The 17,918-nt window shown below is 41.7% G+C and overlaps 2 protein-coding genes across 2 annotated transcripts; both read right to left on the bottom strand.

Annotated features, from left to right (window-relative positions):
- Positions 1-3,388: 3,388 nt before the first annotated feature.
- LOC147357913 (olfactory receptor 56A4) lies at positions 3,389-4,425 on the bottom strand. The gene has a single exon (XM_086341979.1). The coding sequence runs from the start codon at positions 4,423-4,425 to the stop codon at positions 3,484-3,486; it is 942 nt and encodes a 313-aa protein (XP_086198105.1). The 3' UTR covers positions 3,389-3,483.
- Positions 4,426-11,828: 7,403 nt separating this feature from the next.
- Positions 11,829-12,770, bottom strand: LOC147357912 (olfactory receptor 56A4-like). Its single transcript, XM_086341978.1, has one exon. It carries the CDS (start codon positions 12,768-12,770, stop codon positions 11,829-11,831), a length of 942 nt encoding a protein of 313 aa, XP_086198104.1.
- Between the last annotated feature and the right edge of the window lie 5,148 nt (positions 12,771-17,918).

The following is a 17,918-nucleotide window of genomic DNA, read 5'->3' as shown; positions in this document are numbered from 1 at the left end:
TGGCTCAGATCATGAACTCCTTATTGCCAAACTCAGACTTAAATTGAAGAAAGTAAGGAAAACCACTAGACCATTCACGTATGACCTAAACCAAATCCCTTATGATTATACAGTGGAAGTGAGAAATAGATTTAAGGGACTAGATCTGATAGATAGAGTGCCTGATGAACTATGGAATGAGGTTCATGACATTGTACTGGAGACAGGGATCAAGACCATCCCCATGGAAAAGACATGCAAAAAAGCAAAATGGCTGTCTGGGGAGGGCTTACAAATAGCTGTGAAAATAAGAGAAGCGAAAAGCAAAAGGAAAGATATAAGCATCTGAATGCAGAGTTCCAAAGAATAGCAAGAAGAGATAAGAAAGCCTTCCTCAGTGATCAATGCAAAGAAATAGAGGAAAACAAAAGAATGGGAAAGACTAGGGATCTCTTCAAGGAAGTCAGAGATACCAAGGGAACATTTCATGCAAAGATGGGCTCAATAAAGGACAGAAATGGTATGGACCTAACAGAAGCAGAAGATATTAAGAAGAGGTGGCAAGAATACACAGAAGAACTGTACAAAAAAGATCTTCACAACCAAGATAATCACAATGGTGTGATCACTGACCTAGAGCCAGACATCCTGGAATGTGAAGTCAAGGGGGCCTTAGAAAGCATCACTACAAACAAAGCTAGTGGAGGTGATGGAATTCCAGTGGAGCTATTTCAAATCCTGAAAGATGATGCTGTGAAAGTGCTGCACTCAATATGCCAGCAAATTTGGAAAAGTCAGCAGTGGCCACAGGACTGGAAAAGGTCAGTTTTCATTCCAATCCCAAAGAAAGGCGATGCCAAAGAATGTTCAAACTACTGCCCAATTGCACTCATCTCACACCCTAGTCAAGTAATGCTCAAAATTCTCCAAGCCAGGCTTCAGCAATATGTGAACCATGAACTTCCAGATGTCAAGCTGGTTTTAGAAAAGGCAGAAGACCCAGAGATCAAATTGTCAACATCTGCTGGATCATGGAAAAAGCAAGAGAGTTCCAGAAAAACATCTATTTCTGCTTTATTGACTATGCCAAAGCCTTTGACTGTGTGGATCACAATAAACTGTGGAAAATTCTGAAAGAGATGGGCATACCAGACCACCTGACCTGCCTCTTGAGAAATTTGTATGCAGGTCAGGAAGCAACAGTTAGAACTAGACATGGAACAACAGACTGGTTCCAAATAGGAAAAGGAGTACATCAAGGCTATAATTTGTCACCCCGTTTATTTAACTTCTATGCAGAGTGCATCATGAGAAACGCTGGACAGGAAGAAGCACAAGCTGGAATCAAGATTGCCGGGAGAAATATCAATCACCTCAGATATGCAGATGACACCACCCTTATGGCAGAAAGTGAAGAGGAACTCAAAAGCTTCTTGATGAAGGTGAAAGAGGAGAGTGAAAAAGTTGGCTTAAAGCTCAACATTCAGAAAACGAAGATCATGGCATCTGGTCCCATCACTTCATGGCAAATAGATGGGGAAACAGTGGAAACAGTGTCAGACTTTATTTTGGGGGGCTCCAAAATCACTGCAGATGGTGACTGCAGCCATGAAATTAAAAGACGCTTACTCCTTGGAAGGAAAGTTATGACCAACCTAGATAGCATATTGAAAAGCAGAGACATTACTTTGCCAACAAAGGTCTGTCCAGTCAAGGCTATGGTTTTTCCAGTGGTCAGGTATGGATGTGAGAGTTGGACTGTGAAGAAAGCTGAGCACTGAAGAATTGATGCTTTTGAACTGTGGTGTTAGAGAAGACTCTTGAGAGTCCCTTGGACTGCAAGAAGATCCAACCAGTCCATTCTGAAGGAGATCAGCCCTGGGATTTCTTTGGAAGGAATGATGCTAAAGCTGAAACTCCAGTACTTTGGCCACCTTATGTGAAGAGTTGACTCACTGGAAAAGACTCTGATGCTAGGAGGGATTTGGGGCAGGAGGAAAAGGGGACGACAGAAGATGAGATGGCTGGATGGCATCACCGACTCGATGGACATGAGTTTGAGTGAACTCCGGGAGTTGGTGATGGACAGGGAGGCCTGGAGTGCTGCGATTCATGGGGTCGCAGAGTCGGACATGACTGAGTGACTGTACTGACTGACTGAAGGTAAGCAGGAGAGAATGGGAATGCACATGGTACCTGAAATATGATAAAAAAGTCAGGTAGGACAAGATGAAGTCAGAAGTTGACAAAGTACATATGAAAAAAGAATACACATTTTCACTTAAAATGTGCCCATACACACACTAACACACACACACAAGTCATTGTTAACTTTTTTGATTCATTAAAAAGAAGGAAAGAACTATGAGACATTCATGCTCCAGAGAACTGACATTAGATAAGTAACGAGATCTGGCAGAGCTAAGGGAGATAGCCCTATTCACTCAACTATAAGAATCGAAGTTTTGAAGCCAACTTCTACATCACCATGAGAGATATATCCATGGCACAAAACCAGTTTGAACTGTGTCAGGTGGAACTAAGTGATCTAACATATAGCAAATTATTAAGCAATTAAACTGAGAGCCACTGAAAATGATTACAGTAAAATTTATTTCTCTTTTTTCTTATAACTAACATACAATATTATATTAGTTTTAGGTATACAACATAGTGATTTGTTATTTTTACACATTACAAAATAATCACCATGGTAAGTCTAGGTATCATCTGTCACCATGCAGAGTTATTACAATATTATTGGCTATATTTCCTACACTGTGCATTACATTTATTTTATAGATGAAATTTTTTATTTCTTAATGCCCTTTATCTACCTCACCTGTTCCTACCCTCACACACACACACACATACACACACACACACACACAACACACAATGCTCATCCCTTCTGACAGTAACCAAAAATCAGGTGTTGGCAAGGATGTGGAGAAAAGGGGACCCTTGCGCACTATTGGTGGGAATGTAAATTGCTGCAGCTACAATGTACAAAAGTTGACAAGTCCCTCTCAAAAAAACTAAGAATAGAACTACCATACGATCCAGAAATTCCACTTCTGGGTATTTATCCAAAGAAAAGGAAGACACTAATTCAAAAAGATAGATGCACACTTATGTACATTGCAGCATTATTTACAATAGCCCAGATATGGAAGCAGCCTGAGTGTCCATCTATACATAAATGGATAAAGAAAATGTGGTTATGTATAAAAAACTATTATGCAGGCATTTTTTAAAAGAACAAAATTTTGCCATTTGCAACAAGTTAGACCTAGAGGACATGCTAAGTCAAAGAAGTCAGACAGAGAAGAGACAAATACTACATGATTTCACTTATATGTGAAATCTAAAAAGCAAGACCAACAAACAAAACATAACAGAAGCAAACTCATAGAAACAGGTTTTCTTTATTTGAAAAATAATATCACTCTAGTTAAGCTCTTGTTAACTATGGCTTGACAAGTCCCTCTCGCATTTTACCTCTTATAACCTCCTGAGCAGTTTCTGGATTCCCTGCTTGATCTCCTTGGTTCTCACACCATAAACAATGGGGTTCAGAGCTGGGGGGATGAGGTGGTGCAGGATGTTGAGCAGGATGGGGACATCTGGGGGAATCCTCTTCCTGGCCAGGTTAGTGATGACTAGGACCAGCAGGACTGTGCTGAAGAAGAGGATGAGGATGAAGTGGGAACCACAGGTGCTCAGGGCCTTGGCAGCAGCTCCCTCAGCTTTAATCCTTAGCACAGCTTTCAGGATAAAAGAGTAGGAGAGAATGATAAGGATGAGGTCAGAGCCCAGTAGGGTCCAGCCTGCCACAAACTGGTAGAGCCGATTGAAGGTGATGTCATCACAGGAGAGTTTGGACACAGACAGGTTAGTGCAGATGCAGTTCTTGATGATGTTCTCCGCACAGTATCTCAGTCGGGAAGAAAGTATGGGGATAGGCATAGTAAGAAGGCCATTCCGGGCCACAACAAAAATGGCAGCCCTAGCTACAAATTGGTCAGTGATAATGGACGGGTACCTTAATGGGTGGCAGATGGCCACATAGCGGTCATAGGCCATGACCATGAATGTACAGGACTCCATGGTCAGGAAGCTATTCATGATAAACATCTGGAAGAAGCAGCCTGAGAAACTGATGGCTTTATTGTCAAACCAGAAGATGGCCAGGACCTTGGGGATGACAGTGAGGCAGAGCACCATGTCCAGCAGGGAGAGGAGGCTGAGCAGGTAGTACATGGGCTCATGCAGAGAGGCCTCCAGCCGGATGGTGACCAGGAGGGTGGCGTTGGCCCCCATGGCCAGGAGGAAGAGGAGAGTGAGGGGCAGGGACAGCCAGTGCTGCCAGCTCTGGTAGTTAGGGAAGCAGATGAGGAGAAATTCTGAGACTGGAGCAGTGGTGTAGTTGCTGGGTAATCCCATGTAATCCTGATCACAGCTGAGCCTTTGGAAAACCTGAAAGACAAGAGTAAACCCATTCCAACAACATGACTACCTATGGGAAAGTAATTTATTTTCCAAAGAACCACTGAAAAATTATAATAATGGAGTGAGTATTTTATAAGTATAAGCACATCACATTTTTTAGCACATCACTTTTTAAATATAAACCCATTTATTCTATTAAAATTCTACAAATAAAATGATAGTAAAATGACCATATTTCCACTTTAGCTTGAATAATTCCCATTTATACCCCTTCTCACTGTTCACATTTTCCCAACTTCTGAATCTTAAATCTGAATTTACAGCTGAAGCTCTTAGCCACTAAAATTTCTGCCTCTATTTACAAAAACACTTACATAGGCCTTGATGCTGGATCAGCATAGGCCCCATGAATCCTATTCTTGTCCTTCCAGCAAGAGAGGACAATACAGGCAAAGCAGAAATCAGGCCTATGTGCCTCACCAGAAAATACTAGCCTTTAGAATTATGACTATCATTTTACAGAAAATAGCACCTTAAAGAGTTCTAAAAAGAAAAATTTTGCAATAAGAATGTATGGAAAAGTCTCCTGATGCAAGCAGTTGAGAGAAGAAAAAGAAATTGTAGGCGTCAATGTTTGTGCATGCTAAGTACTTTCAGTCGTATCTGACTCTTAGTTCTACAGTCTCCTCTGTCCAAGGGATTCTCCAGGCAAGAATACTGGAGTGGGTCGCCATGCCCACCTCCAGGGGATTTTCCCAACCCAAAGATGGAACCCAGGACTTCTGCATTGCAGGTGGATTCTTCACTGCTGAGCCACCAGGGAAGCCCCTTAGAGTCAACAGTTTGGGTTTAAAGGTACTATTATAGGAGTAAGTGATAGCAGCACATGCTGTATTTATCTGACCACACATGGATTCCCCATCATTCACAAACACAGATAAACAGATTTCCATGTGTTCCTGGCCTGGTACACTATAACCACTTATGAATAAATCTAAGATAATTATGAGATCACCTTATAAATGGTTGTCATACTAAAACTTAGAACATTGGTTGATGGGCCCCAGGACATTTTGTTGTTTTTTAGTTTGTTTCTTGGGCTGTACCACACAGCATGCAGGTGTCCAGGAATGTATTTATGTAATTCCCTGTCCAGGGATGAAAGCTGCATCCCCTACAGTAAGCACAGAGCCTTAACCATTGAATGGTCAGGGAAGTCCCTGTTTTTAATACTCTGAGGAATCCCAAACTCAGCCAATTTTTATCAACAATGGCAGTGTTCCTAATGAGTTTTGGACCCTCCTCAGCTTCCCTCTCCTTTATGAGAAAGCAGAAGCTTGTTCTTTCAAACTAAGAAGTAAATGTGAATATCTAATGGCAAATTTCAAAGCTGAAAGAAACAAATTTGCTCTTCTGTTTTGCCTCATATGTTATCACTTTCCAGACAACCTATAGCAGCACTTATAGAAATACAATGTGGGCCACATGCACAATTTTAAATTTCTAGTAGCCAGCTTGAAAAATTTAAAGGAAACATGTGAAGTTAATTTTAATAATATGTTATTTTACTCAAAATATCCAAAATATTATTACTTTAACATTTAATCAATATGCTGCTGCTACTGCTGCTGCTGCTAAGTCACTTCAGTCGTGTCCGACTCTGTGCAACCCCATAGATGGCAGCCCACCAGGCTCCCCCGTCCCTGGGATTCTCCAGGCAAGAACACTGGAATGGGTTGCCATTTCCTTCTCCAATGCATGAAAGTGAAAAGAGAAAGTGAAGTCGCTCAGTCGTGTCCGACTCTTCATGACCCCATGGACTGCAACCTACCAGGCTCCCCCGTCCATGGGATTTTCCAGGCAAGAGTACTGGAGTGGGGTGCCATTGCCTTCTCCAGTAATCAATATAAGAAACTGTTAAAGAGCTGTTTTACATTATTTGTTTTTTGTATGAAATGTTTAAAATTAAGTGTGCATTTTACACTCACAGCATATCTCAATTCTGACTGGGCACTGGCTACTGGATTGGACATCAATGTCTAGAGTTTAGGGAAAACTGTATGTTTCTCTCTCTCTCTCTCTCTTTTTTTTTTTTTTTTTTTTTGCTTGAACTATGGTTTGCTCTTGGTGTTGGTCATATGGCATTTATGGTTCCTGGATTATATATGGGAACTTCTTTCATTTGGTTCTATTTCTGGGTCAGCTCAAAATTATAGCTTTTATTTTCTTTTTCAGTACACCCCATCAAGTTTCCTTTAGAGATTTCCTAGAAAAGTGATCCTTCAGCTTCATGATGGGAACACCTCCTTTAGGACAGAGATAATCCACACCTCCAGAGCTCTCACCTTAGATAAAACAGACATACCAGAGACTAGGGCTTCCCAGCAACCCTAATCTCCCTGATTCAGACTAGATATCAACTTCCTCCCATCCTCCCTAAACCAGTGATGTTATTTCATTTTTTTAGAATCAGTGTCACTATTCAGTAAAGAATGCCAAAATGTCCAGATATCTCTAAATCTGGTCCTAGGAACACCATTCTTTCATATAAGATATATTTGGAAGCTGGAACTAGGTTTTGTTAACAAAACATGGCAAAAGAGCTAAGGTTCAAAAGGCAGAATTGGACTTAAAACAGCTATAACTTCAGATATAAATCAAGATAGAAACTCTTTATTGTGTTCATCAAACTATACGAACTTACCAGATTCCAATTACCGTAAGGAAATAAATATATTTCTATAAACTCATCTGCTTTGTTTCCAGTTGGTTGTTGTGTTCTTTTCCCTGGATCAGTGAACTGAAAATATTGACTCTGCACACAGTGTCAAGTCCTCTGGAGAGCATGAAGGCTCGAGCAATAGAAAAGCTCTTCTGTCTTAGCTAGAGAAGTAGGAAAAAGCACTGGGGAACACAGCAGAATGAAATAGGAAGGCAAGGCAGGAGTAATCAAGGCAGCTGAGATTACTGGTACTTTCTCTTCTGGTGCTTCTAGAGCAATCTTCAAGAGCAGGGGCTGAATTACAGTTGAAAATATAAACTCTTGCTCTCTAGTTGCCACAGGAAATAATGAATGTATAAATTTAGTTCAAGAACACTTACTCAGACATCTCAGTGGATAATACACAGCTTACACTAGAAACACTTTGCTCCCATTTGAAAGCTGTGATGCACCACATTTTTGGAAAGTGGTAGACTGATTATGCAGAACCAGACCCGCTTTAGTTCTACTAGAAGAATTTCTTCTCTCTGTTTATATTGAATACCTGAAGTTCTACATGCCTCACCATTCCCATCTTAATGATCTTCCCAGACACAAACCAGACCTACCAGCTTGAGGAGACTGAACTGTGAGCTGCTGTTATTTATGACTGCTTGCTGCACCTTCTGGTCCAGCCCTCTGGAGGATCCGGAGGCTATTTTTACCTCCATGAACTCTACTCTGTCCCTTTTTTCCCACAGCCCACAGTGGGGCTAAGACCATTTTAGACATCTGAACCTAGAGCATAGGCACATTTCTTGTGAAGGGAAGGAGAGGAGGAGAAAAAAAAAAATGGTGAAGGAGGAATGGGATAAAAGGAGGGGGAGAACATGGACTGGAGAAAACACACACATAAAAACACTCAATGTGGGAGTTGTGACAAATAGGTAGAGAGTTGAACCAGGAAGACTTGTGGGGAAACTGGGGCAGTCTACATAAGGAGTATAAATGTTTGAAAAATAAACATTCAAGACTGAGGACAGAGAGAAATGTATTTCAGACATTAAGTGTACTCTTAGAAAAGTTACATTTAGATGAGAATTTAACTTTGTTGTCATTGTTCAGTCACTAAGTCATGTCCAACTCTTTGTGTCCCTATGGACTGCAGCACACCAAGCTTCCCTATCTTTCACTATCTCCCAGAGTTTGCTCAAACTCATGTCCATTGAGTCGGAATATTATCCGTTAAAGAGGGTCATTTCTTCTTATGCACTCTGATTATGGTGAATGCATGCAAATGGGCATAAAGTGTAATGTGCTTCAGATGTATTACTTCCCCCTATTACCTACTGTACAGTGGCTTAAATGGAAGTTCAGTTCAGTTCAGTCACTCAGTCGTGTCTGACTCTTTGTGACCCCATGAATCGTAGCACGCCAGGCCTCCCTGTCCATCACCAACTCCCGGAGTTCACTCAGACTCACATCCATTGAGTCAGTGATGCCATCCAGCCATATCATACTCTGTTGTCCCCTTCTCCTCCTGCCCCCAATCCCTCCCAGCATCAGAGTCTTTTCCAATGAGTTAACTCTTCGCATGAGGTGGCCAAAGTACTGGAGTTTCAGCTTTAGCATCATTTCCTCCAAAGAAATCCCAGGGCTGATCTCCTTCAGAATGGACTGGTTGGATCTCCTTGCAGTCCAAGGGACTCTCAAGAGTCTTCTCCAACACCACAGTTCAAAAGCATCAATTCTTCGGCGCTCTGCTTTCTTCAGAGTCCAACTCTCACATCCATACCTGACCACAGAAAAAACCATAGCCTTGACTAGACGGACCTTTGTTGGCAAAGTAATGTCTCTGCTTTTCAATATGCTATCTAGGTTGGTCATAACTTTCCTTCCAAGGAGTAAGCGTCTTTAATTTCATGGCTGCAGTCACCATCTGCAGTGATTTTGGAGCCCAAAAAAATAAAGTCTGACACTGTTTCCACTGTTTCCCCATCTATTTCCCATGAAGTGATGGGACTGGATGCTATGATCTTCGTTTTCTGAATGGAAGTAGGAAAGGACAAATGAAGTATTTAGTATTAATGATAGGACAATAAGGGCATTAAAATCTGACTCACTCACTGGGTTGGAGAAGGCAATGGCAACCCACTCCAGTACTCTTGCCTGGAAAATCCCATGGAGGGAGGAGCCTGGTGGACTGTAGTCCATGGGGCCGCTAAGAGTCGGACACGACTGAGCAACTTCACTTTCACTTTTCACTTTCATGCATTGGGGAAGGAAATGGCATCTCAGTCCAGTGTTCTTGCCTGAAGAATCCCAGGGACGGGGAAGCCTGGTGGGCTGCTGTCTGTGGGGCTGCAAAGAGTCGGACACGACTGAAGCAACTTAGCAGCAGCAGCAGCACTCACTGGGTGACTATAAGCTTCATCTGAATACATGCAGAAACAAAAGGGAAATGCCTTAGAAAGCTTCTGGGTACCAGCAAGAGGAGTGAGGGAGCTGGAGATGATGCTGAGATACAGTCTGTCTTTCCCACCTTACCTGAATTCCAGGACTATGTTTGCAACTGTGTATTTTAGGTGACGGAGTATAGCTGGACACGATACTATGTCTCGTACTGTAAACCTAACTCTACGTCTTCTGAAGGGAACCTTGGGTTGGATATCAGCTTCATCCCATCTGACAATGCTAGTACTGACCATAAGTAAAGCTTAGGGGTAGAGATAACGCTGCTATACTTCATTCTTCCAACTCTGCCACCTCTTTCTGAACAGAAACTGGGATCCCAGGGGCATCTGCTACTACCTGGTTAATGTATTGTCAGCATGCCAGAATCAAAAATCCTCACTCAGGAAGAGTCTAAACTAGGAAAGATAATCAATCAAAGAAAGGAGAAATCATGACAGATAGGATGGAGGCAGACAAAGGTGATAACAACAGTGAATGATACCATCACTCTTTTCTACTGAGAATATTTCAGAAGCAAAGAATAACATCTTAACAGCTTTTCTCAGAGGAAGCACCAAGTCATAGATGGTTCCGAGAGAAGTTGCAGGAGCTATTCTTCCCTAAGAAGGAAAATTAGAGTAAATTAAGGAGTCCATGGGATCTGAAGAAAACATGATATATAGCATTATGAGCTCTATTTATCTCTTTGGTTATTTTATAGATAAACTGATAGTTATACTCTTTTGTACTGCTCTAGGCAGGGGTTGCAAAGCTGTCAAGTATCTATACACTGTGTAGCCATAAGTCAGTAAGATAATTTACTAAGATAGCTGCCTAGGTCTGGTGAAAGCAGATTGCTGTTTCATGATTGGTGCCTCAGAGCCTGTTTTGATCCCTTGACTATACCAGATGGGAAAGTGGAGAGAACTGGGGGCACCAAGTAACACTAGAAGCCAGAGAGCTTCAAAATGTATGAGTACTAGAGTGGTACCATAGCCACTTATAACCAGAGACTATCTCTTGGAATTCAAGAAGATATGCTTGTAGGAAGCCTCATGGTGTATTCAGACTGAAATAGATATGAATATAGTATGCTCAATTTATAGTTTTAAGTGGCATTCAATGTTTTGGGATCCAGTGGTTTGAACCTTCATGTAAGTAAAATTTTCTCAAGAGAATAAACTAGTGGTAGAAATGACTGTAGGGACAGAGGAGCACTAAAATGGCATGGATATCTTCCACCCCAAGGTAAATGGGATGTATGATAATGATTTTCCTCCTATTCAGAGTGCAGCAGGAAACAGTGTGCTTAGGAAAATGGTAATAATTAACCACTCATTTAATGTCTATACAATTTAATGTATGTACATGCCAAGTGGGCCTCTCTGATGGCTCAGTGGTAAAGAATCACCTGCAGTGCAGGAGACAAGGTTCTATCCTTGGGTTGGGAAGATCTCCTGGAGAAGGAAATGGCAACCCACTCCAGTATTCTTGTCTGGGAAATCCCATGGACAGAGGAGTCTGGCGGGTTACAGTTCATAGGGTTGCAAAGAGTCAGATTTGACTTAGTGACTAAACAACAACAATAACATGCAGAGTACTAAACAAAATATTCATACTTACTCATTCTGAAAAATGGTGATTAAAAAAAATATGTAGACATTGCACAGATGGAAAATTTTATCAGGTCCGAAATGACCTGAGGAGCCGGAAGATGTCACCTCTGCCACAAGTGCCAGAGAAGAATGTCAGGGATGCTCAGGGCAAAGCGCTTGACACTGAGAGTCAGAGTAATGTCTATAGTCTAGCCCAATCAACCCTTCACAATGCAGAAGTCATGTAGGGCTCTATCAGGTTGAAACTGGAGACAGGGAAGGCTTCCACATCCTTTGTAAATCAGGGGGCAGGCAGATCTTTTTAAGGTTATCATATATATTCTGTGTCTTTAGTGGTCAAACACTCCTAATCTAATCCTACGCCATTGACTAAGGCTTGCCATGCCTCTCATTTAAGGATTCTGCCAAGAAAAATTCCCCAAAATATGTAACAAAGAAAGAATTTTTTTGAAGCAACAGGAAACAAAGATTAATGGAGGAATGTTTTCATTCTTATCTAAGATATTAAGGCAAAGAAAAATCGGAATTCATTTCAGAATTAAAAAGTGAAATTCCCTTTCCAGTATACAAATAATTCCTGACTTTCTTTAACAATTCCAGGAGTTGGATCTGATTCTTTTTACCCCTTATAACCTCCTGAGCAGTTTCTGGATTCCCTGCTTGATCTCCTTGGTTCTCACACCATAAACAATGGGGTTCAGAGCTGGGGGGATGAGGTGGTGCAGGATGTTGAGCAGGATGGGGACATCTGGGGGAATCCTCTTCCTGGCCAGGTTAGTGATGACTAGGACCAGCAGGACTGTGCTGAAGAAGAGGATGAGGATGAAGTGGGAACCACAGGTGCTCAGGGCCTTGGCAGCAGCTCCCTCAGCTTTAATCCTTAGCACAGCTTTCAGGATAAAAGAGTAGGAGAGAATGATAAGGATGAGGTCAGAGCCCAGTAGGGTCCAGCCTGCCACAAACTGGTAGAGCCGATTGAAGGTGATGTCATCACAGGAGAGTTTGGACACAGACAGGTTAGTGCAGATGCAGTTCTTGATGATGTTCTCTGCACAGTATCTCAGTCTGGCAGAAAGGATTGGAACAGGGAGAAAAAAGAGGCCATTCCGGGCCACCACAAAGATGGCAGCCCTAACTACAAATTGGTCAGTGATGATGGAGGGGTATCGTAGTGGGTGACAGATGGCCACATAGCGGTCATAAGCCATGACCATGAATGTGCAGGACTCCATGGCAAGGAAGCAATTCATGATGAACATTTGGAGGAAGCAGGCTGAGAAGCTGATGGACCTGAGGTCAAACCAGAAGATGGCCAAGACCTTGGGGATGACGGTGAGACAGAGTACAATGTCCAGCAAGGAGAGGAGGCTGAGTAGGTAGTACATGGGCTCACGCAGACAGGCCTCCAGCCGGATGGTGATCAGGAGGGTGGCGTTGGCCCCCATGGCCAGGACGAAGAGGAGACTGAGGGGCAGAGAGAGCCAGTGCTGCCAGCTCTGGTAGTTAGGGAAGCAGATGAGGAGGAATTTGGAGACTGGGGGAATGGAGTAGTTGCTGTATGATATCATGTAATGTTTTCTGATCACATTGAAAATTCAGTCCTTAAAATGTAAGACAGAATATATTACCACAGAAAGTATGCATTCTAGATATGCTCTTCACCTGTCCCAATGAAGTTTTCAAACCATCATCAATCATTGCTGACATTTAACTGAACAAACTTCATGCTATATTATGCTGAATGTTAATATTCATTAACTCATATCATCCTTTTAAAAGCACTTAAATATAACTAATATTGTTATTCTAAGTTTGCAGATAATGAAAGTGTACAGATAAAGGGGAGCAAGATAGTTTGATCAGAATTTAAAAGTTAGTATGTGAAGCCAGGACTGAGAACCAAGGAATCTGACTCTAGAGCTCTTTCACAATATTTAGCCTCAATAAGCACAGTTTAATTAAGGCTTTCCTTCCCTCAGAGTTTAGAAGGGACAGCCATACAGAGGGCTCTGTTCAGCTGACCACATGGAAGTCTTAGAAAAGCCCAGCCATTTCTGTACAATTGGACAGGGACTGACTTCAGGATTCTTTATCTTCATAAAAGATTAGAGGTAAATATTCCTTGACCCCACCCAAGGAGAATATGTTCTTCCAACCTCAAAGAGGATTTTACTTCAAGGCATAATGTTTATCATTCTCTTACTGGATTATTTGCTGCTATTTCTCTTTGTGAAATTTGAAGAGTGCTTTCTTTGGCTTGAGTCCTTTAGAAAAGACTGTGAATTTTCTATCCTAGTGACAGAGACAGTCAGTATTGAGGGATACCAGGAGGTTACCAAAAGTAAAATAGAAAACTAGTTAGTGAGTGAGTTTTAGGCATATTAACTTCAATAGGAATTCATATACCTTGTTAGCAAAATTATCTGTGATTTCTTGTGGCCGGACCCAATGATCCCAGCATTTGGAATCTGTTCTGTAAACTTATCTGCTTTGATTCCATTTGTTTCTTGGATTGGGTACTGTCTTATCCCCCTCACTGCTAAACAGAGATCAGGGTGAACCAAGTACTAAGAAGGCTGACAACAATGAATGCAACAGTCAAAGAACAGGAAAGAGCCAGAGAATCGTGGCAGGATGAAAGCAGGAGCCCAGGCAGTCTATAATCAACAGAGTTACGGTTCTTAACGATGCTTATGAGTACTATCTGACAAGTATCATGTAGGAGGGTGAAGTGTGTGCAAGGAGGTATCAGACTTTTGCTGTCAGATAAGAATTGGAAAAAGAACTTTCACTTTTTATGTCTCAGACTTCCCAAATGCAGATTTTATCAATATAACCCATACACAAACACATACACAATTTCTACCCATTGTAGGGCTTTTAAGACAAACCAAGGATTCTGAGATTAAAACAGCAATAGGGAAAATTATGTATCAACTCTGTCCTGTATTCCGATTTGTGATTAAGAAAATTACCCTATGTGAATCAGAGAAATAAGAAGAATAGTAAACATATCCACCTTTCCTGAAAAGGCTTCTCCTTTCCAAAAACTTCAAGTTCTGAATCCTCAGAGTGGCTTGATCTATTTGAACAAATGAGAAAGAGTCAGTGCCTTCTCAGTACTTGGTCTTATCGTAAAGCATACAAATGTATAACATGGATTAAGGAAAAACAGTTATCTTCTGAGAGCTTAATTAATAGAGGAAAATTAACCTATCAATACTTACAATACAGTATAGTTGTGGCTCTAGTAAAGACGATCTTAGAAGCAACTGGAAAGAGACAAAAGTACAGATGAATGAAACAATGTGTTATGCTTGAAATGTGGACCTTAGATGGAAAGGAATTCCAATTCTGGCTTTTATACTCATTGTACCACCCTGACAGCTATTTAAACTCTTTGGTACCTAGTTTTCCCATTTATAAAACAGATAAATGATATTTAGCTTCAGTGTTTTTGGGGAGACAAAAAGGATCATTTCCTGAGATTCTGTTAGCCCAGGGATATGACAAGCTAAGAGCATCAGAACAGGAAACAAAAAGGGATAACATTCACCTGGAGAGAGGAGAGGCTCACTCTTATAGGTAATGGCAAGAGAAGAAATGTCTGCCTAGGTGGACTCAGTAATAAATAATGATGGGGTTTTCTGGGCTGGTAGATCCCAATTTCTTTGGGGAGAGGAGATGGGAGAGAAGAGCATCAGGAGACAAAGTTTACAGGCATGAAGGAGCATATGCAGCCATTCACAGCCCACCTGGCAATAGGCATTGTCAGGTACATCCTAAGGAATCAACAGAGAATTTGACACAGGGAAGTGCCGTGCTACAGACAGGACAAAGGAGACTTGCACACAAGCCTTTTAGAGAATACTGAATAGTTCAAAGGAAAAATGATCAAGATCTGAACACAGGCATGTAGGTGGAGAAGAAAGGATGTATTAGAGGGATGAGGAGGACTCTTGAATTTGGTGTAAGAAAAGACGAGATGCAGGGAGACTAGAGTTAAGAACGTCACCAAAAGTCTTTTAAGTGACACGGGAAAGAAATGTCCCTTTCAGACCTCCAATAACACTGATATAGTATAGCAATATACTTTCAGCTCCATCTTATAGTCTCTTTTAAATTCCTTAATAGCTGGAACCATTTTTTTTCTCTATATATGTATTCTCCTCATTGAAAGTAAGGCTTCTTATTCTAAGAAGTGAGGACTTGTTGGCCATCTAGGGTATAGATTTGATTGCCAATACTCCAATTCCATTAGTTTTTACTCACAGGCTGATATTTATAAAGGAGTGGCTGCTGTGATTCTTTGTTCCAGGTGCTAACAAAGAAAACATGTTCTCTGACCATGATATATTGAATCTGGAAAGGTCAGATAAGTCTTAAATAACCAAAAATATAATAGGATATCCAAGCCCAGAAATGGCTGCCTAGAAAAAGGAATGATCATCTTGGCTCACAGATGGATTTAGACTAGGTCGGAAAGAAAAATCCTGACCCAGCCAGGCACACAGCCTTGGTCTCCCAGCCATGATATGGGTGAAGGGCTTTGAGCCTAGAGTTGTTTGAAGCCCATATACCTTGTATGGCCACAGGATCTAAGTATCTTCACAGGATCAACATCTGCACTAGGCCCTATTGAAAGCATTCCATCTCCTTTTTATTCCTGGACTCGCCTCCTTTCCTCATTGCCTCCTTCCTCACATTTTCCTGGCCCCAGCTTGGACTTACCACCTCCAGAAGTTTGCACTGCTGCTGCTTCTGGTTGTTGGGGAAAGTACCTGAACTGGCCCTTCCAAAGGCTCTACAGGCCGATTTTATGGGCTCTAGCTTCGCTGTGCCCCTTCCATCCTCATTGCTCACAGGGGTTGGTCCCCTTGTCAGATACCTGTACCCCAAGGCCCTGTGGTCTATTTCCCAATAGAGTGTATTAATTCAGCACTGTGAACAGAGTGAGAGAGAGAGAGAGAGATCAAAAGCTCTTGGGGAATCTGAATAAAGAAAAAGAAACCCCAAGAAAAGAAGTGTAAGATGAGGGATGAGAACCTTCTCAGAAAAAAATTTCTATAGTTGCACCTGTGGGGAAAGGACAGAATAAATTACCCTTAGCAACTGTAAGTCCGTGTAGGGAGGTGACAGAGGAACACCCCCAGTGATCAAAAGAGCAGGGATCTCAGAGGAGCATGGACCACAGGCAACCGTGGGGGCCAGGAAGCACTTTCCATGTGTCCCATCTCATGTGATGGGAGGATCAGTGGTTTGGATCCAAGCAAGTAGCTCGGAGTGGCCTTCTTTACAAGTGGACTCATGTCCAGGGTTTCACCTTCATGACTGGTCTTTGTCTGAACTGTCACTATGGTTGTAGGAAATGCTACTGTTAACAATACACATCTTATACAGAGCAACACTTAGCATTGCTTTCTTGGGAAAACAAGAGGGATTGCCACCAGTACAGCCACCACTCTGAATTGAAAATCAGACCTAAAAATAGCCTCTCCTGTGAAGGTCTTCATATGCTTCTTAGGAAAGGGACACTCAGGCTAAATGTAGGATCTTTGGGACCTTGTGCACAGGAATCACAGAGAGGAGTCCAGGTGGAGTCTGGTTCTAGGTCTCACACTCTCCTACACACAACTGCTGGAGAAGGAGATATCAGGGCGGGAAAAAAAAAAAAAGAAGAAGCAGAGAAAAAGAGGAGAGGAAGATAGAAAAAAAAAGGGAAGGGAGAGAAGGAAAGAGGAAGAGGGGAGATTATTAAGGAAACATCAGATCAGATCAGATCAGTCGCTCAGTCGTGTCCGACTCTCTGCGACCCCATGAATCGCAGCACGGCAGGCCTCCCTGTCCATCACCAACTTCCGGAGTTCACTGAGACTCACGTCCATCGAGTCAGTGATGCCATCCAGCCATCTCATCCTCTGTCGTCTCCTTCTCCTCCTGCCCCCAATCCCTCCCAGCATCAGAGTCCTTTCCAATGAGTCAACTCTTCGAATGACAAAGCTATTGAATGATTGTAGTTAATGTTTTTATGTATACAATTGAATTTACAAAATCACACAGCTAAAAAAATGATTTTGTCCATGCTTGTGAGAAAATGAAACTGAAATATGGCAGGTTTAAATTATCTACCCAATTCATATAGCTAACCGTAGCCTAGGCAGGCTAATAAAGGTGACTTCCAAATATTAAAATTCAAGTCTTTTTAGAAAAAAGTGAGTGTCAGGAGGTTCTTTCTCAAGAGTATATGTCACATTGACCATTCCATCACTCAGTGAAGAGCAGGAAGAATGAGGCATGGTGATCACTATATCGTGTTTGTTATTTGGTTAAGTATGCAATCCATTTGGCTGAGAAAAAAAGATTGGTGCAAAAGAAAATCAAAGTTTATGATTCTAAGCAAGGCAGAATTTACCCCATAGCAGGAAAAAGAAATGAAAAGTTATAGTCTCAAGAATATCTTCTAGCTGATACTAGTCAGCTGGATAATGTAGTACAGAGCTCCTCAGACTTCTTTCAAGTAATCAATAAACCTAGGAAGTCAGGAAGCCTGCACCCACCTCACCCATGAGGAAACAAGACACATGGACCCATAAATGTCCCTCTTTTGGCTCAGTCTGCATACAAATCAATAGTTACTTTTACAGCAGTGATCATAGGTCTTTGGAAACTCTCAGCCTATTTTTCAAACGGGACACAGTTCTTAATTCTATTATAAA

The sequence above is a fragment of the Bos grunniens genome, chromosome 15 (assembly GCF_055505025.1).
Source record: "Bos grunniens cultivar Pamir isolate PY7600 chromosome 15, Bosgru_T2T1.0, whole genome shotgun sequence".
Taxonomy (NCBI): Eukaryota; Metazoa; Chordata; class Mammalia; order Artiodactyla; family Bovidae; genus Bos; species Bos grunniens.
Note: the sequence above shows the minus strand (reverse complement) of the source record. Positions and strands in the feature narration are given on the sequence as shown.